Genomic DNA, 21,113 nt, shown 5'->3' on the forward strand with positions numbered 1-21,113 from the left:
ATCCAAACGAGAAGTGAAGGATGAACTTTATTTCACTGTTGAGACGGACTCTCACAGTACATTTGTAAGTCGATCCCACAGCTTTATTTACATAAAGGTGTTTCTTACTATGTACAGTTTCAGTTAGTAGAATTAAGAAATGTGTGATTCATGTGGTCCACGGGGGGGAAAATGTACTCATTTCAACCTCTGGAAAATCAAACGGTGTAACTTGCTCCTAAGAAGTAGGAGTCTTAAACAATGGAACCCGTCCTTATGGACTGCAGAATTGTTGAAGAGCCTCATTCGGTTAGTAGGACAAGATCTGAACTCCATGAGGCACTTACTAGTGATCACCCCCCCCCACTCTGAAACTAGATTCTCCTGTAACACTAAGACATTTGGTAAGAAAAATACCTCCAGAGAAATGTTAGTGACACTATTTTACAATCACAAAATGAAGCCTGGCCGACAGCGTGTGTTAAATATGCGAGTCCCCTCGGGGCCCCCCCCTCCGTCGGCACCAGAGCAGAGGCGGTTTCATGAGAGGGGCGGAGTCAAAGAGGTCAAGTCTTACATCATAGGGGTCACGAGTCGATGACAGCCCTCTGGACTTAAATCCATCGGCGATATTTAAACAGCGTCAAAATGAAGCCAGGAAACGACTAATTATGAAAAATCCAAAACACAAAGTAGGAGACGTCAGCAGCAAGGATAAAATATTTCAGTCTATTAGCAAAGGTTTTGTTTTCTTAGAAACTTCTTATAGAACATACGTACATTTATATATTATTATATCTGTAAGAAAAGCAACGTCGTCATTGGCTGTGACATCAGAGCTGCAGCGAGGGATCCTATTTCATCCAAACCAAAGGGGGGGGAGCAGCAATCTCTTGAAATAATTACGATAAATTATTATATCTCCATCTGGATTTTCTTTTGCAATTTCATCAGTTCTGGAACTCACGTGTAGCTAAAAAAACAGGGGGGGTGGGGGGTTATCAGAGCTCCAGGTGAGGTGGAGAGGGGCCTCAAAACAGGATGGGTTTGCCGGCGGTCTTCTCCTGGACGTAGGAGGTGAAGCGCTTGAGGAACTTGGGGTACTCCCTCTTGGCCACGGCCCGGAGCACCGAGGCGGGGGCCCAGCCGCCGGGGTTCACTGCGCACACACAAAGTGACGTAAGCCAGTCAGAACACAAGTTTACAGCATGAAGTTCTTGTAGGTCGTGATGGAGACGCACCGTTGGCGACGTAGGTGATTTTGCACAAGATGTTGTCCCTGCTGATTTCCTTGTCTCCCTCGGGGGGGCTGACCAGCGTCTGGCAGATCATGCCGATGTTGATCTTGGCGCGCACGCAGCGGCCGGACGGCTGTGGAGGCGACAGGGCCGGGTTATCACTCAGAATCACAGCCTGCGGGGGGGCTTCCGGGTTCGGAAGCGGGCGGCTCACCTGAGCGTCGTCGTGGTCCACGGAGAAGTTGCAGACCAGCCAGGTGTCCGGGTCGTTCTCATTGTTGGACAGGATCTTCCTCATGGCCGACAGGTACAGCACGTCCCTCTGGGACGCAGGCCACACCCGCTGCAACGACAGGCCGGTTAGAGCTCCGCCCCCCCAGGCACCGCGTGACCTGGTCACCGCCGCGGCGCTCTTACCTTGTGCGTCTGATACACCACGGTCGCGTTTTCCGACAACGTCTCCACAACGTTGAAGTTTTCAATCGTGGCTGAAAAAAAAAAAGACGAGTTAGAAACCGTCCCCCTGTGTCTTCTCACGGGGAGTCGGGGGGAGTCGGGGGAGGGACGTACTCTCCCAGTCGTTGCGGTAGGCCGTGTCCCAGAAGTAGTGGCAGACCTCGTGCCCCGTCACCCCCTTCACCGAGTGGGTGGCCTTCAGCGGGTCCAGAACGATGCCGTTCTCCTCCACCTCTCTGCGGTACACCTGAGGACAGAGCGGGACATTAGGGGTCCGTCTACGTCCTGAAATATGCTCCACATTCCACCAAACCTCCTACCTTCATTTCTCCCTCTTCTACAACCAGCTGCCAGTTGGCGTCTCCTCCCACGTCCTGCAGGGAGTAGGTCATGTGATTCTGCACCATCTCCTCCACCTATGACGAAAAGTGTGGAGTGTGGGGTGTGGGGGGGGGGGGGGGGGGGGGGTCCGTTATACAATGACAACACAAAAGCCTGATGCACAAATGACTACAAAAGGAAACCGATCCGACCATCAGAGCGGGGCGTTACCTTCTCGGAGAACCTGTGTGTGCCGATGCTGGAGTAGACGTCCCCGGGGGGGACGGGGCTGGATCTGTGGATCCGGACCTTCTCCGTGTGAGACTGAGAACAAGCAACCACAGAATGAGAAACCAGAGTCCTCTGCGTCCTCGTGGAGGCGGCACTCTGAGGTCCTCGGCCCACCTGCTCCTCGATCTTGTCCTGTCGGTCCAGAGCGGCTTCCACCGCATCGAAGAACTCGTCCTCGTTGATGAGGCTGTTTGGACCCTCCTGACAAAGCACAGAGGGAACCTTACTTCAAAAAGGTTCTTGTGCAAAAAAAAAAAAACAGGCTGCATTGTGGGTCAAAATATACTTCACCTCGTAATCGGGACCCCTGAAGTGGGAGTTTTTCTTCATGTCATTCAGGGCGGATTTATAGCCCTCCTCTATCCTACGGCGCTTCTCCATCTCCTAGAAACACAAAAATACCTCAACAAATACAACAACTTCCTCTCCTCCTTTGCTGTAAATTTACTACCAGAAAACAATCTAAAGGTAGTGAGTGGAGATAGAAACGTTGACGCACCTTGTCCACTCTCTTCTGCCAGCTGTCTTCTCTCTTCACCATGAGGTCGATGCAGTGGGACAAAGTGGCCAAGATCCCGGCTGTGGTGGCCTTGAACGTGATGGCCTCTCCCTTAAAGTCTATGCCATTGATCCCCTTGGGACTCACTGCCTGGAACACTGCACACAGGACGGCAACGTAGTCAACTTCATGTTTACAAACCAGCTGTGTGCAATGAACAGCGTTTTCTGCTCCTGGGACATTTGGACAGTTTTGGTTATTTGAATTCAGCAGCTTTGCAGTTTAGTCTCAAAGCTGACAGTTATGAATAAAATACTCCACTACCACCACTACCACCACCACCACTACTCACGTTTTTCTCTGCTGCCGTGGTTGAGAAACTCGCCATCTGTCCGGGTGTTGGGAAAATCGTCCTCATCGTCCTCCACGACTGAGGGAAAGAAGAGAAATCAAGTCTCAGAGAGGAAAGGACAGAAGGATCCTGCAGCGCCACAATGGTGTGGTTTCATCTTCAGAATGGAGACAGAGCGAGAGGGAGGTGGGGAGAACAAAAGCACGGCTTCATCCACGCGCTGCAAATGTCCAGCCAGCCGAGGGAGGGGGGGGGGGGGGGGGGGGCTGCCTTAGCCACCACACACACACACATTCCACACACAGTTCATCACCTACATGTGATCCAGAATTCACCAGTTATACTAAAATGCATCTTCAGACATCTTTGCTAGGCAACTAAATAAACAACCATTCAACCGACTATTCATTTTATACCTTTATTATTTCAACTTTTTAGTTTGAAAAAGCTGAATTTAATGTATTGAATGTGTGTTATAAAATAAAAAAAGGCATTTGTTTTTGTATTCAAAAGAAAAGCTGGAATCAGTATTCTTTGCATTTTGGTGTCTGTGGGTCTTACTCTTGTCCCGCTGCAGCTCGTCCTTCGACACGGCGTCTGAACAGCCATCAAAGTATTTCTGCAGCGTGTCCACCTGCCTGCACAAGATGTCCCTGAAGGTCTCCATCTCTGACAGCTTCTCCCTCAGGCTGTGACCCTTCTTGAGGAACAACAAAGGCCTTTGTTCAGACTTAGGTGGAGCACATTTTAACCTGGAGGTCCAGGAGGTGTGCGCTGTGTGTGTGTGTGTGTGTGTGTGTGATTGCAAATACCAGAAAGTTCCATTAGATGAATATTTCAAAATTGCAGCTGATGATTCCATGGTAACTATTAAGCAGGACTCACCTTGAAGGAGGAGGTGGAGGTGGCGGAGAGGCCGCTGGTGGCGGAGGTGAGCGACAGCATGGAGCCGTGTCTCCGCAGGCTGGACTCGGAGCCGTACCCAGAATCAGCCTGAGGACAAAGCCAATTTATAACGTGAACCTCGTTATCAATTCAAAACAACCACCGATTCGGATGTTTTCAACATCGCATCAATATTTTTAATAAAGCTTCAAATCCACTGTGAAAACACAAAAACAGCCTGGATACTATTTCAAACGTTGTGATGAAACCCTGCACAACATGACACACATTCAGTGACCATGGCAACAGAAACAACAACTTCCTTTAACCAAGGTTCCCCTCTCCTGTTACGTAACAGCAGAGACGCCTCCGCCCGCCGCCACCAGAGGGCGTCCTGCGCCCGCCACGTGACAGCCGGGGTTACTGTCGGTCAACAGCCGGGAGTCACACGGCCTGCATTTGCATGGATTTCAGTCTGGCTGCCCTTTAACCAACAAAATGGGCACAGATTGCCTACCGAGGTCAAAGCTTTGTGTTTCAGCTACGAGGAAGTAGAAAATAAGACAAAAGGACGTCTGCGAGGGACTGATAAAAATCACATTTGTCAAATGCCCGGCGTCACGTGCACACAGGAGATGCACGTAGTGCACACAGGAGATGCACGTAGTGCACACAGGAGATGCACGTAGTGCACACAAAGATGCACGTAGTGCGGCAGGCAGAGTGAACGCAGCAGCGTGCTTGTGTGCCGGGGATTGAAGTGCACTCAGAGGCCAGCAGACTAAAATAAAATAAATAATAGACTTATCCAGAGCCTAAAACAAAACGTTAAAATGGCTGTAAAAGGGGACGTTACATAACTAAAACATATGTCTGTTTAACATTTACAAAAACTTCCTCTAAAACGAGCGCGCTCTCATTTTGACGTCGTCACTGGGATGTGGTTGGTCGCCGTGGAGACGCCGGGCTGCTAGAGCTGTGAGTAATGTGGGTCGGACAGGGAAGCGAACCCTCCGAGGAAGAAGTGGTGAGTCATAGTGGGTGGAAGGTGTGTGTGTGTACAAAGTGTGTAACGTGTTTGCATGAGTCACAGTGACTGCCTGATTCAAGGATAGGAGCAAAGAGGGGGGGCCGGGGGGGGATTTCCCAAACATGCAGGCTGGAGGTGTGGCGGCTGCTCATCCAGACGGATTTAGGACTGTTGCTTCACTCTGGATTCCATTCAACTTACCGAGGGTTTGAATTCATTCCCTGAGATGAAGAATCAAACACTCGATTGGCACCGAGGGTTCTTTTCATCTACGATATGAGACACCCTTTAAATATTTGATGGTTTGGCTGCTGTGTGTGTTTATAAATGAACATTGACCTCATTTAAAGCCCCCCCCCACCCGCCTCCATTGTCTTCAGCAGTCTACAGTAGCAGCCTGCTCCCTTTGTCCTTCATGTTGACCCAATACAATCGCTGCTGCTACTTGGGCAGCGATTGGAGTCTTTCAAATGGAATTTTGCATTTTCCGCCCCGTGAAAATTCACTTTGCAGAGATATTTGAAGCAAACAACAAAGCAAGAAAGTCTCGATGATACAAGCCTTCTCTCCTCCTGGATGTTGTGTTTTAAACAGCTTCCTCAGAGACTCATGAATCTTTCCAGAGTCCTGCAAGCGTTTGTCAAGGAGGGATTAAAACCAACACTGAGCCGATTGTTGGTACAAGTAGAAGATAAGTTTCAGCTCAGCGTGCCCTCTGTCCGAGGCCTTTGAATGAGTCACGCACCAGTTGTGAAGCATCTAATCCAGGACTTAGGGACTAAGTTAACACAAACACACACTTGCTACTACAGAGTATTGTGCTAACGTCGAGTGAAGCTCTCGTTTAGTTCTGCCAACTTGCCAACAAACGCACCAGTGGTGGAGGGATGAATATTGTCCCCTGGATTCCTCCCTTCTCTCTCCTCCCCTCTCTGATTGTCTGATAGAAACACACACACACACACACACACACACACAATAAACACATACACGAGTCCAACCCGGCGTCGGACGACATTTATTCGTTGCAAAGGTGGCGAGGGTTTGGTGTGGGACTCACTCTGTGCAGCTCCACGGAGTCGATCCACTGGTGCCGGTGCTCGGGGTCCTGAGCCCTCAGGTACCACACGCTGTCGTTCACGCTGATGTCCAGCCGGCACTCGTCAAACTCATGAGGCTAACAGAGGGACAACAGGACAGAGGGTTCAGTCAGTGCATCGGAAAGGTTACCAAACCCCCTTTGGACGGCCGACAGAAGCAGAGGATGTTTCCCCGTTGAGTACGAGCTGCATATGAGACAAGTGTGTGTGTGTGTGTGTGTGTGTGTGTGTGTGTGTGTGTGTGTGTGTGCAGAGGGCGGAGGTGGAGGGAATGGTGGTGACAGCCAGGTGTTTTACTTGTGTAGTAAACACCAAACGCATTAGAGGACCTCCACAGAAGCAGGAATGCATGGGAGACCGTGTGCTGGTTCCCCAGAGACGGAAGCGGCGACGGGAACCGTGTTTTTGCAGAATTGTTTGAATCAATTACTTGAGAAATGTAAAGCATTTTTCATTTCTCCATCATTTTACACCAAATGATGGTTTATCATTTAATGAAATAATATTTAACCTGTGAAAGGTGAACATGCCCGTCATGTTCCCTCAGTGCCACTTTGGTGTCAACGAGGCTTCACTGGAGGTGTTCGAAACAGGTTCTGCTTGTAAATAATGCACGGCGGGATGCTGAGAGGTCGTGACATCGCCCCGCGACAAGAGGAAGCGCCACAGAGGAAGGAAACGAGTGAGTTACCTCCTTATTCCTTACAGTCAAACAAAACCAACGACACAAAAAGAAACAAAAGAAAGACAATCGATAAAAGACCACTAGATTTAAATGACAACCCTAAAGCCACAAAGACGACTTTCTTTTCTTTTCAGCTACCTCTGTGCGGTTCTACCGGACCACGAGAAGCCAGCGGATGGTAGAATTCGGGGTCATTTGGTTGCTAGGAAAGGAAGGAAACAGATTCCTCTTCACCACCTCCGGACTCCAGGAGTCCCGGGGAGGGAAAGCCTGCACTGGGGGTCGCAGAAGGTTACCGGGAACCACGGCAACAGTGAACAATAATCCATCCCAGGAAGGCCATGTTAGCATGACATAGATCTGGGCCTGGACCCCACGTGGAAGGCTAGCGGTGTTGGGTCTGCTTGTAGGTTGATTGATGCAGGTCAGCGTGGAGGCTTTATGCCGCGAGAACTCCAGCAGCCAAAGACATGGATGGAATCTTTGGACGGCTTTGCAGCAAAGCACTTTGGAACCTGGGATCAATGCCCCGAGTATTTTGGTCCCAGCAGTGTGTGTGTGTGTGTGTTTGATTAGATGAATCTAAAATCAATTACATAACCCCTCTTCAATCACAGACTTCCTACTCTGACCTTCAGTCCCTTCCAAAACGTGCTGAGCTGCTCTACACCACACAGTGAAGGGCACCACCTCTTAACACCACATTTCATCCTCCACCTCAAGAAACAAAAGGGGGATTAAACCAATAAAAACGACAGGAAACCCTTTAAAAGCTGCCCCACAGCCAACTGTATGGCGTTGCTCATTGATTGACATCTGCTCCTATGCTACGAGGAGCAGATTCAGACCTCGTGGCTGCATGAGAAAACGAGGGCTCGATGGCTCCGGAACAGGAAGCCTGACAAGGAAAGGAAAGGTTCAACAAACAAGTCACAGGAGACGAGGAAGAGCATCATTTCCCGAATGAAGACACATTTCCACTACAAGCCCGACGTCCCTCGTAGTGACCTCCGCTTGACCTCGCTCGCTGTGCCACATCTGGAGGGGCCCGAAACCCTCCGACAGCCCGCTCCTACGGCTGAGCCACTGCAGTGAGGGAGGGACGAGGATAACAGTGACTTGGTGGACAACCTGTGATCATGTGCTTGGTCCTTTATGTTCACACCCAGTGAACCCTCCCTTCTGTCACACACATGGCGCGTTGGGCATGTTAACATTTAAGGCAAAGTTTAAACTGGAAGTGTAATTGATAGCATTTTATTACTAATTCATTCCGCGCTGCACCCACTAGCGGCGCTCCTGTTGGGTACGCTGGGAAGGATGGGCAGCAGCAACTGGTCCATCGTAAGCCGCTTCCATTCTGTGTCAATTTGCTCTTTTGAGAAACCAAACGTTTGCGCTGGTCGTTTTTGCAATAGATCACAAGCTCTCTTGCAAGTCCAAAGTTTCACAACTTGAGTGTGTTAACTGAAATCTGTGAATGAGTCACAGTGCAACCTGAACCGCTGATTTCAGACCAGCTGAATACGTTTACGCCAGGTGTTTGCACACCTGAGCTTCCGTGTCCATCAAGTCAGCTTTGAGTCTCAGCTTTGAGTCTCAGCTTTGAGGTTTGTGTCACAACTGTGAAGATTAAGTTTGGAGCAAAAGCTAAAAGGGCAACAGAGGAGAAACACCCAGACACTTAAGAAGCCGGATGTGTGAGAACACACCAACTGTACCACGGTGCATCTGTGTCCGAGTACAGAAATACAACCACAAATATTGTAATAACTTCAACTATAGCTCATCCTTGTTTTTGAGGCAGATTCCCAGTGGAGTGAGAAGTGACGACGGGAGAGGTTAATATTGACATAAGCTGGATGAAGCTGAACAAATAGTGTGAAGAGCAAGCCTGCTTCATGCCAGCAGACTTATTCATTTCCCTCGGTACCGTTTGAAGACTGAGACGTCATGCAGTGTCACAGCCAGCATTGTGGACTCGTTTGGATGGATGTTTTTTGTGCTTAGCGTGAATAAATAAAGGCCTGATAGCCATGTCGGGTGTGCTTGCTTCAGTATTCCATCGGCTACTGCTGGTTTCTCCTTGCAGCCTTCGTAGTGACGGAGCCTAACTAGTCCCATGATGGTCATGGGACTATGGTGGTCACCTGATGGGCCTAAACACCCTAAAGCAAACCTTGGGACATAATCAGGAGTTCATTTACAAATTTATTGCAGTGGATCAGGAACAAAATTGAGAAAGTCCAGACTGAAGTTCCTCAAAACTGAAGTAAATACCCAATAACCAGAAACATATGGTGAATCACGTCTAATAAATCATTTACTTACTAGTATGTGGGAGGCTAAGGAGGAAAGTGTGAGGGAAAATGAAAAGTACCTTTTTGCTCTTCAAATATCTCCTCCGAGTTGTTTTCATAAACAAATATGCAATAACACAACTAAAACTTTATTTTCACTTTAATCTTTTTTAGGATGTTGTGATTTCTTGTGGCCAAAGGTGAAACTCTTGGTGGTTGGTTTCGTCCACATTCATCTAGTCCATGATCAATGTATGACTTTGTGCAGGAACTGACTATCAACAGCACATGGCAGCAGTTACTCTGTAGTTCATTGGATTTGTAATCATTTAATGTTGTTATTTTCCCAAATTGCGGCCGATTTCCTGATTATGAAAACATTTGTGGAGCAACGTCAACATGGATGAACATAATGGAGTCAGACTACACTGATTAGCTGCTGTGCATTGCTCCTAGTCCATAGGAATAAAGAGAAGGCTCTAAACTGCAAAACCTAATATTTCCACTGTGGATACCAAAGGCACGCAACCTAGCCACCCGAACACCACCCGAACACCACCCGGCTGCTCGGCCTACTTCTAAGAGGAAGGTCAATAAACAGAAGCATATTCCAGAGAATAAGCAGCTGAAGCGGAACTGACAAACAAGGCGAGTGTGTGGCCACATTTGCAATTGAAATAAACATCCCCAGAGCTCCGGTCTTCAAAAGCAGAGGACGTGTGCAGGAAATTTGACTGTGTGGTGGCTTTAAAGCAGGAGGGAAGGCTCCCTTCTCTTTGTAAACGTGTCCCTCTTACACAACAAACAGCATTTTGAAAGGGCCCATGTTACTCAAAAGAAAAAAGGCGGCACCGAAGACCACAGGAGTTTCTTCAAAGACAGTTAGATGATTGTGGAATATCAAAGCACGATTACCAGAGAGGGAGGATCAACAGTACTCACAGTGACAACGGCCTTGCTGAGGCAGAGGGATCCCCGGCAGCCGTACTCGGTCTCATCCTGAGACTTGTAGTAGCTCAGCGTGTTGTTTTTCAGGACCACCCAACGGTCCTGCCAGCCATGGATGTAATTTGTCCACTGAAGAATAAAGCACAGTCATCGATAACTTTAAATGCAGAAGAAGAGAAAACCCTGAATAAATACCACCTGGCTTAAAGTCAGTAGTTTGACCTTCTACTTTGGTTCTTTTTTTGGTGCCTTTAACGGTTTAAAAGGGGAACACTTTGTGGTTGTGTTATTGACAGAAGGCCAGCCTCGTGTACAGAGAAACAATTGACACCAGAGTCCAATAAAACCAAAACTACAGCCTTATTGTCACCACAGAGTTAAATTGACATCATTAAAGTTCGTATTTTCCCTCTCATCTCAGTGTACATTACAACGTGAATAATGTGGGTACTTTTGTAGCCAGTGATGCACTTTGTGACGTGAACAGGGTTATGCATGGCTGAAGAGGTGAGCGTGTCTGAATGCAGCACTGCTTAATCTCACAATATGCTGGGTTAGTGGTTCAGCAGGCAATCGGTTTAGTGCACCGGGGACATTAGCTCACCAGCGGCTTAACCAATTAAAACTGTGGTCAATTCGCCCAAAACAACATGTGAGGAAGCATTTGGAGTTACGGAGTTTGTCTAGTCGCAGAGTTTACTGTCTGCTCATCAAAAAGCAGATTAACACTAGCAGGCAGCGTTATTTACACAGTGCTCTCGAGTAAACAAGCATTGTTTACTTGTGCCAGCATCTGACCCAATGTTTCCCTGCACCTCGCATCATTACAGCACCACCGCATAACGCCATTTGCTGAACCCACATTTTAATCTGATAAATAAGCAGCAGGGCCGTTTTAAACTTTTAAAAGAGCGCTTTAGTGGCCACTGATCACACAATCAGCTGTTTAGACGTTTTACTCTGATTGGGAAACAATCCAAGGCCTCACAAATGAAGCTTGATTTAACGGTGAGCAACCTGCAGTCTCTCTTCTAACGAGGCTGCATCACATGCCCCGATGGTCACTTTCTATGAGGGGGGGTTACCGGTCAGATGGTCGCGAGCAGCTGTGTTGTTCTGCGTGACCCTCAAAATAGACACGCCATGATCAGATGATCAACGCTAGTTCCCGGATTTACCCCCCCCCCCCCCCCCCCGGTACGTAAACAGACACCTTCCCACCGAGGACTTAGCAGGGAGGAATACTTGGGGAAGGAGGGGGGGGTTCAGGTGAACCCAGCACCACGTGACCTACCTTACTGAGGACCCCGCTCAGGTCCACGCAGCCCACCAGGTGTCCGGACTCGTCTCTGGGCTCCGCGTCCTCCTCGGAACCGGAGGAGTTCCAGCTCTGGTTGTCCGACATTTTTAAAAAAATGCAATTCAGCTAACGTTAGCGTTTAAGAAAAAAAAGAAAAGAAATAAACAGGTTCGGTTGCGATGGCAGGACCGTCCGGTTGGTTGCGTTTAAACGGGCGGGACCTGGGTGGCGAGGAGAAGCGGGAACGGCTCACCGAGTCATGTCGCGTTCCCGTGGAGGCAACGGCAGCTCGGGAGGAGGCTAAAGATCGATGACTCGCTCCACGTTAGCTTACACCGACGTCCGTTAGCTCGCTAAGCGGCCCCGGTTGTCCAGGTGAACGTTAGCTAAGCCCGTAGCGTTAGCTGCGCGGCACGCGGGGGCCGGAGGAGGAGCCGCGGTATAAAAAAAAAAATAATGATAATAATAATAAAAAAATGAAACGAAATGAGCTGTTGTCGCGGGTTCGAGTGGCTCGGCCCGGTAAATCCCCCTCCGCTGGCTCTCAGAGACACGCCGTGACCGCGAGCGTTGCTTCCCTCGGTGCGCTGGCGACAGCTCTCCCGTCCAACGCCATCTTCAACTGACGTCGCGAGGGGCGCTGGCTGCGCCGACGTCACCGATTCCACGCCTCCACGCGGAAGGAGGCCCCGCCCCCTCAGCTGACGCCCGCTGGAAATAGAAGTGAGCGGTTCGAGGAAGTGGAGAATAATTTAGGTTGCTTTGCATGATCTGATTAATAATACAAAGCACCGTCGGCTACAACATTGTTATAAATTATAATGCATTCATTTATGGATTTATTGAATGTGGGTTTGCTCGTGAATTTCCTCCTTTATCTGCTTTGGATTCTATTTTTGTACTGACGGCCTGCATCGTGAGCCTGGATAATGAATGTTGATTAACTAAAACAACTGACCTATTTTTTCTAATTAGTTATACTCTTGACACACATTTCCCTAAAGAGAATCCGCTTATCTACTTGACCCATGTCACATATTGACATGAGAATTCTGGTTATTTTGTGAACTCTTTCTGGGGATCAATTAAGTGTTGTTCATCTCAATCTGTAAGCGTATTGATACATATTGATCTATGTGTTGCTAAACTGATCACGTGGGAGGGTTTGACGTCTCATTATCCATCTCACTGCGAAGCAATGAGAGAGTTCAAAGACAGAAGATGCTCACACACAGAAATGTGTAACGGTGAAAGATGCATATTTAGAAACATCTTCTCATTAGTTTTCATCTTAGTTTGGCAAAATTCGTCCCGAGTGAGCGTGGCTGCACTTTAGTAGTTTACAGGGGCCGTGTCATATTTCGGGCCGTGTGGTTTTGAACTGGTTGGAATACGTGGCCCACAGCTCGGGAGGCTGCCATTGCAGAGGTGCACTTTATTTTTGTCACCTGCCACTCAGAGCTCACTGAGCTCGTAAACAGGCACTAAAACGGAAGGTTTCAGGTGAATGAATGCAGGTTTCTTCGGAGAATGAGACAAATTTTTGAACATTAAAGCATGTAAAGAGTTCCCAAAATCCAAGTACGACCCTGTAAAGGATGCTGATGGGAGCCCTTTAACATCCTGATACATTTATCTAGTGAAATGTCTCCTTATCTCTGTCTCCTTCCCTCTCTCTCCATAAGCCCTGATAGCAGGACGGTGCTTATGTGAACCATGAGTCATGTGATAATCCTTGTGCGATTCAACACACACACACACACACACACACACACATCTTGTGTCCCAACATCCAGGCCCCGTGTCCCGCTGGGCTGCAGGAGAGCGGAGCTTTCAGCCGTGTCATGGGTCTTGTGAGTCAGATGCAGTCGTTGCGTGGGATCATGAGACCTGGAAGGGGTCGAGCCACAAGGCCTCCACTAGCTGCACAATCCAACTCTTCTGTTTGCATTGAAAGTGACTCACCGAAGAACGTGTGCACGAGAGCTCTACTCATGCATCTGCAACGACTGTCTGTTTGTGCAAGAGAACAAAGAAGAGTGCAGAAGAAACGGGCTCAATAATAAGATGAGGTCATCGTCTTTCAGACAATACATGGAGAAACGGCTCCCGAGCCGAACCCATCGCTTCCCACCAAAGAACCTGAAACTCCGGGCGAAGGAGGGCGTGGGCCCCCACCTGTTGTTCTCCCGACTGTGGGATTCAAGAGGCTCTGATTGGAGGCTCACGCCGTCCCCGTCGGCGGTGGCTCTGTGATTCATTTAGAGGCCCGAGGAACCACCGTGGCCGCGCGGTAATGTGATTAAACCCCATCCGCTCTCCATAGCTGCATGTTCCACGCGGGTCAGCAGCAGCCCCCCGAGCGGGCAGGAAGCTCGCCCCGGGACGGATTAGTGGTTTAGTGGACCTCACGTTGATGTCACGCTCCTCCTCGTGGACGCGCCGTGGCTCCTGGGAAAGCGTGGGAAACCTGTGTCTTTTTGTCGCGTCGCCCCACGCGGCGCTCAGGTCTTCCTGAGCACACCAGCTGCCTGTGGACGTGACCGGCGAGCAGCGCCCCCCCCCCCCCGGGTTCCTCAGGAGGAGTCTGGTTGCGTAAGAAGCCTGGTCACGAGCCCCGAGGCGCTCCCGCTGTTTGTGTTGTGTGTGTGCGTGTCTGGCTTCACGTCATCTGGAACAGCTTTGACACTAAACCCGACACCGTGACATCCTTCACTAGAAGACCCGGAAGCCGTTTCCAGGAAACCTGGGAGGTGGCCCCGCTGCGAGTGGTTGAACCGGAGTTTGGTGGAATATGTAAACCTCCTGCACTCCGTTCTCTTTAACTCCTTTGCTTCTTCCTGCAGGGTCAGTTGAAGGCCAGCGGGTAAACAGGAATACGCACTAAAGCACTTGTAGAAGCATGGATGGATTACTGAACGGGTCGATTAGGCCATGGGGCCCCAAAGTGTGGATTATGAACACAATAAGACCCAAAACCATTTCAAAGTGATACAAAACAATGTGAAGAGAGTCTCAGTCACAGAGAGCGACAACAAACCAGGAGAGGACAAACAGCTGTGATCCATAATTGCATCCGAGATTAAGAAATCCTTAAAAGGCTTTAGACATAATTAGGGAGGCAACGCCCTCTGCTGGCCGAGGCCGGAACATTGATGCTGCTGAGGTAGAAATAAAATCATAGCATTTAAAAGATGGAAAAATACAGGACTCCTCCAGTACGACCATTGGAAGGCAGCTTGGTGCTCCAGACCGAGTGACCCCTTTTCAATCTTCTCCCTCATCTTCTGTAAAGGGGGCCTCGTTTATATATGTATTGGACTTTGGGCGTTGGGAGTGAAAATAGATTGGCGGGAACACAGAAAACACACTCGCAGTCCTCGCTCAGAGTACTTTGTTGCGCTACACTCGCTCAGCTGTTCCCGTAATTGATGCCACAGAACGGGACGACGAGCTGTGAGGAGCTCGGTAACGAGGGAATCCTTTCACAGCCGTAACAAAGCTGTCTCACACGACTCCAGGCAACATCCGGACGCTTCACTGCTGTCATTCTACACGCCGCCTGCTGGTTCGGACTCATTTATAATTCACGGTAAAAGAATGGTCTCCGCTTTGATGGCTATAATCAAACTGTACAAATATTTTGACGGCCGAAAACACTGGATTGGATTAAAGGGATTAAAGGGAAAGTGTTTACTGTGTAGCATCAGTAAATTGTGGTTGTTAAAGTGCAGACGTCCATTCAGCGTTTGGCCGCATCATTTAATTGACTTATTTAACAAATGCAACCATAAATATTAGGATGTCAAAAAAATAACAAGACAAATAATAATAGTTCATAAAGTCAGAAAAGGAAAATGTCACGGAATAAAAGGTAAAATATATCATTATATAAATATATTCAATCAATTCAGTAATTAATTTTCTTTCAACTTTATTTTCAAAATATTTTTTACCTAATTTTTCTTTTCTTTTTTACATTCAAAAAATGTGTTGACACAGCATTTTTTTTTTAATTTTTAAAAAACTTCATGACCTTTTCAATCCAGAATATTTGGAATTTTTTTAAAATATTTTTTTCGACCTAATGTTTTTTCTCTTTATTTACATAACCTTTTCAATCCCACAAAAAAAAAAAAAGTTTGACCTAATATGTTTAGTGCATGTGCTCTGATTGGCTGGAGAAAAACAATGCTGAAATAAATAAACTATAATTAAAACAAAAATATAATTTGTTTAAAATACATTTTTTTTAAACTTATGTAGTCAACAAAATAAATCTATAGTCTTCTGTCAAGCAAACATGAACGCATCATTTCCCATAACAAAGCTAAAGAAGGATATTTTTCAGGTCTCTGCACACAGTGTCCTGAGAATGCTTCCTTTGGAGTCCATGTGTGTGTGTGTGTGTGTGTGCGTGTGTGTGTGTGTGTGCATGTGTGTGTGTGTTGTCTCTTTTAAAGACAATGGACCAGAACTCCCGGCGAGCTTCGGCCTGAAATACAACTCATTTGTCAGTGTCACCAGAAACACTTTGACCTTCCCGAGGACAGGGAGGCTTTGCACGACTCAGCGTTTTTTCTCTTTTTTTTCCAAATTAATAAATCATTCCGATGAGTGACAGCGTCTTCACTCAAACACAACGAGCAGTTGCACCGAGGCAGCGCAGGAGGTCTGAGAAGAGTAAAGCTTTGTGTGGATTTCCCTGGAAATGTGAGTTTTTTATGTTTTCCTGTTGAGAATCTACATAAAACATCTTAATGATGTTCAATGGAGAAGACACAGAGAGCTGAGCTGCCTGGGAAGACGTTACCAGTTCTAACACGATGAAACAGCATGAATATATTTCCTATATTTAGACTCTCTGGCTAAAGATGTTCAGATCGTAAAGCTCTCTGAGGGAAATCTGAGGTTCTAGTGACAAACTATTACTTTTGTTTCATTTGTGTAAAGTCCAGTTTGGCAGAGTGAGGATCCGGGTTACATAGATATCAATTGGCAGCTGTGATAAATACATGAACCTTCCATCTCCCACACTGTTAATCTAACCTAACTGAGAATAAACTACCAGTAGGCTGCACTGCTGCACTGTGCTCAGATATCCTCTTCCTCCTCTTCCTCCTCTGGTCGTTTTCATAATTTGTTGACTTTTATTCTGACAAGTGCTGTGATTTAATCTGATTCACTGACACACATTTACTTAAAATGTATTATTCTTCTCATTGCCATTATTCAGGCGGCTTGTGCACTATTTCCAGGTCACTGTCAACACTGATAGAAGAGATTAAATCCATTAGTTACAGAATGGTCGGAGCATTGGGGCAGTCCCTGAGTCCCGCTGAGTCTCTCTGTCCATGGTGCTGAAAACATATTCCTCAAATTAACTCTAATTCTAATCCTAATTTAATGTACCTGTCTCCCCTTGACTGCAGAATTGAAGCTAAGCTAAACGTTAGCCTCATATTTAACAGACAAATATGAGCGTTGTGCTAATCTCACTCAAGCGGGGGCTGACAAGTCGAAACTGCTCGTAGCTCAAAGAGACGAGCTGGACGAGAGCGTCGGCTTGGCTCCCTCCCATCGGCGTCCACGTGCCCGTGCACGTGCACCGCTGCGTGCAGAGCGCAGGAGACACGGCGAGATGAACAGGCCTTTCTGCAGAGAGACCTCTTCCCTCCTAATCTTAATTAAACTACACGGAGGAGCAAGACAAACAGCGTGCGGGGAAGCGCTGACACCTTTGGGAACATTGTGCTGGGTTCTTCCCAGGCCGCTCATCAATCATATATATATATATATATATATATATATATATATTTATCAGGAAGAGACGCCGTCAAACTGATGATGATGATGATGATGATTACATTTCTCTGTTCTCTGTCACAATAATCTCTGTTGCCTTTAGTCTCCTTTTTCAAACATGGGGATCAGAAACAGATGGTTTCGTTTTTCATTGTAAGAAAGTCGTTAGCTGTAAACGCTGCCTGTAATTCATGAATACTGTTGTTAAAGTGTAATTCATTTGATAATATACAAAATCTTTACGCTCATTTCTTTGTAGACATTTAGTGCCCCCCCCCCCCCCTACTGGATTTGGATTGGTCGGCTGATCGTCTCTAACTGCAGCAAAAGGATCCCAGATGGACCCGAGAGGACGAAGCAGTTATGGAGGTAATTAGAAGAGAGGGATTCAACCTGTCAGCTCCATCCAGATGAAAGCGCTGAGCCGACGGATTCTCTGGCCGAGGCCTGTGAGTCATCGGGGTGGGGGGGGGGGGGGGGGGCTCCTTCTTCTGACAGACGGATCCTCAGTGTCACTGAAGACACCAAAGTGTTTTCATTTCACACGTCTTTCTCTCGTCTTGATCCCATTTGGTTTCTTCCTTTGACCCCCCCCCCCTTTCTTGGGTGCAGTTATTTGGCTCCCCGCGTGGTTCTCTGCAGCACCTTGAAACCCCTGAAAAGAGTCTCCGTATTCTTTATGTTACATTTATAAACAAAAGTGAAGGCGTCAAAATGCGAGTCATCGTGATAAATCCTGTGTGTTACTTGTTGCTTCACGCAGTCTACGTAACTACATCGTTAGTTAGATGACCAATAAATCTACGTTGACCTCTGGCCTGACACCGGGAGTGAACTGTCTCCGCACACCTGCAGAAATGTTTGAGAGGTCAGAGGTCATAGAATTAGAAAGCTGTTGCACGATTGAGTCAGTCTGTCGTTTCTTTTATGTGAATCTCTCGACACTTTTTCCTTGTCTTTGATTGTTTTTTTTTATGTGTTGAAGCTCTTAATCTCCCACTTTGGCCAGGATTCAAATTATCGATGGTTGAATAAATCAATACCTGGCAGTAGAACAGACTCTTAAAAGCTCCACTCTGATGATACAGTGTTACTCGCGTAGATCTTAGATGTTCCGTCACTCTGTGAGCGGCCCTGCGAGGACTGATCGGCTTCAGCCTGCTCCGCCCCCCCCACCCCCCCCCCGTCGTGATGAAGGGTAATGGCTCTTCCTCAAAGACCAGGAATTGGTCCTCTGAGCGGGAGCCGAGAGCGGCAACATCAAACCGGGGGGGGGGGGGGGCTTCGTAACAGGATCATCCTGTCATCTGCACTTATTCATGCAGGAGCCCTGCACTGTAAGGAGGTGCATTGATTCAATTGCACACGTGCACACACACACACATACACACACACACACACACACACACACACACGCCTGTAAGCAAACATTAGAGTCTATTTAAAAAAAAGCTGAAGTAATGGATTCACAAGTGCCCCCCCCCCCCCTTACATGACTTCTGCCCCCGCTTTGTTTACCGCTCTGCCATCCGTGCCGGGGATCAACATCTGCAGCTTCTTCTTTAACCCGTCGCCCTCGGGCCGCAATCCCGGCGCCGTCCATACGTCACAGAGCTGCGGTCCCTTCACGCTCTCTTATTTCACCCTGAGGTGACGTCCTCCATCGAGCTCTCCTCAATAACATCTGGCCACAAAAGCTTTTCTAAAGGGACCCCGGTGGCCAGAACCACTACCACCTGTGTCCACAGGGGGCGCCGGACACAAGCCTGGCAAATGTAAATCTTCTTTAATGTTTTTGGTGGAGGGCAAAAATAAATTGTAATTATACTGCAAATATTATGTGTGTTATTTCGTTTTTAGATGTTCCTTTTAGAGACAGCAACTGAGCTTGCTGAACGTCTTCAACCACGGGTGTGGACAGCGTCCCTCACATGGACAGTACTGACGCGATGCCTCTCCTGCTGTCTCCTCACCCAACCTCTGGTTGACAAGGAGGGGGTGGGGGGGGGGGGGGGGCGGGGGAAGCAATTAACATCGCTGTCACTATCCATCTATTATCCTCTTTCCTAATGGAAGATGACAAATTATGGAGTGCAACGCAGGGTGCCGTGTCCCACCTCCTACTCCCTCCGATGAGTGTGTGTGTGTGTGTGTGTGTAGGTGGATGACAGAGAGACGGAGGGACAGATGGAGAGAAAGGGGTGAAGTAGTTTCCTCATTCACCCTCAAAGTGTGTCACTCAGAAGCTGTGACTCCAGGTGTCCTCGGGATCCCATTCAGCGTCTTACCGATGACCTCGGACGTGACGCCTGACGGGGGGACTTGATGTCCAAAAGCAACAGCCGGAGTGACGCCACTGTGAAGTCCCCACGGGAGCTTTGACATTTGCAGGTTTTTCGGACAGAAGTAGCTCGTCCCAGCGGGGGGTTCGGAGACGGGCCGTCGTCATGGAACCAGAGGCAGCGAGGCAGGAAACGTCGATTGTGTTTGAAAAGCTTTGTGCGAGGTTTTATAACAGCATCGAATGGACCACGTCGACGCTGCTGTAACAAACATCACATTTTAGGTAAAGCCGAAGGCGACTGATGTCATCAGGAAAATGCTGCTCATTTATTTTCACACTTTTGTAAGTGATGTTTAACTACTTAGTCATTCAACATGTTTCTGCAAACCTTTAATAGAAGAAAGTATTCCCTCAATGTGAATAATCAACTCCCCGTATTCCCAGGCTGAATAAAGGGTGTCCGTTGGTCTGCGTGCATCATTCTCGGTGGTTTGTAAGTTATAGCAATAACAAGTAATAGAGACATTTCTGTGAAGGTGTGTGTGTGAGTGGGCTGACGAGTGGAGTGGAGTGTGTCATTACAGCAAAACAAAGCCGTGCGTCCCGATGCTAATGAGCCGCTTTGTATTCCTGTTGCTCCTCAAATGGCGTTCCCACTCGGTGTATGATTAGAAATCAATTAAACTCCATCTCCCACATCCAGCTACACTACAAAAGAAAAGTGTGTTGTCTCAGTGTTTGTGCCTAAAGGTCGGATTGTTGTGCAACGCAAAGGACGCACAACTGATGTGGGCATCGAGCGTGAGCCGATGCCCACATCAGTTGTGCGTCCTTTGCGTTGCACAACAACGCCGATTGAGGATTGTGTAGCACTTGGTCTCAGTGCATGAGATGAGAAGAGTCGAAACAGAACGGACTCTGTTCCTATTGACACATTGAAAACAGCGCAATATGTTAATATTAAGACAGGAGAGAATTAGTGCCGATTGTGTGCTATGTGTGTGTGTGCGTGTGCAGGCATGTCCTGATATGAATAATGTGTGTTTGGTGTGTTATTCATTTCAACCCTCGAATTAAACAACAGCTGCCCGATAGAAATGCAAATGTGTGTGAGAGCGAGGGACGTCCTCGCAGGCTTCCTTCCTCGCTCCTCGAGCTTCCCGTGAGAGCTCGCGAAGGGCCCTTCTGCCGCCGTGCATCATGGGAAGGCTTACTCCCTCCGCATTGAACACTTTGAGCCTCAAAGTTCGCTCCCAAAGACGAAGGATTCGAGCGCACAAACATGTCGTGCACGAGGCACACTCATCGTTAGCTTAGAGAGAAATGGATTTCATCCACTCAAATCCCCAACTGCTTTAAATCTGCGATTTAGCCTCTACTAGAGTTGGAAAGACAATCTCCCTCATTCCCACGATGCGAAGTGAACCATGAAACGCGCGAGGTGCTTTGGGGCATGTTGGCCCCCTGCCCCTCTCACTCCACGTTATCCATCGTTATATTAGTGACACCTGCCAGCTTCTTCCTGCTGTGAGAAATGAGAAAGACCCACGAGCTGAGAAGAGAACGCGACCATCATGAGCCCAAAAAAACCCCACCAACATGTCTCCTGATGAGGAGCTCAGTGTGCAGAGCTCAAGCAA

General features: G+C 47.9%; 1 protein-coding gene across 5 annotated transcripts; it reads right to left on the minus strand.

The window, feature by feature from the left end:
- Window positions 1–9: 9 nt before the first annotated feature.
- On the minus strand, window positions 10–12,023 carry LOC119226452 (ceramide transfer protein-like). 5 transcript variants are annotated; one of them, XM_062558745.1, is made up of 17 exons: window positions 11,379–12,022; window positions 10,079–10,213; window positions 6,112–6,228; window positions 5,926–5,991; window positions 4,022–4,129; window positions 3,698–3,833; window positions 3,137–3,214; window positions 2,785–2,942; window positions 2,577–2,669; window positions 2,400–2,486; window positions 2,226–2,318; window positions 1,994–2,089; window positions 1,788–1,920; window positions 1,635–1,705; window positions 1,432–1,560; window positions 1,221–1,350; window positions 10–1,138 (listed from the first exon to the last, which is right to left on the minus strand). In XM_062558745.1, exons 1-17 carry the CDS (start codon window positions 11,487–11,489, stop codon window positions 1,011–1,013), a joined length of 1,869 nt encoding a protein of 622 aa, XP_062414729.1. In that variant the 5' UTR covers window positions 11,490–12,022; the 3' UTR covers window positions 10–1,010. The 5 variants fall into 5 exon arrangements, with proteins under 5 accessions (XP_062414729.1, XP_037340341.2, XP_062414730.1 ...); XM_037484444.2 differs by having other exon boundaries at window positions 3,698–3,836; XM_062558746.1 differs by lacking the exon at window positions 5,926–5,991.
- Window positions 12,024–21,113: the final 9,090 nt, after the last annotated feature.

Source organism: Pungitius pungitius, chromosome 18 (genome assembly GCF_949316345.1).
Source record: "Pungitius pungitius chromosome 18, fPunPun2.1, whole genome shotgun sequence".
Classification (NCBI taxonomy): Eukaryota; Metazoa; Chordata; class Actinopteri; order Perciformes; family Gasterosteidae; genus Pungitius; species Pungitius pungitius.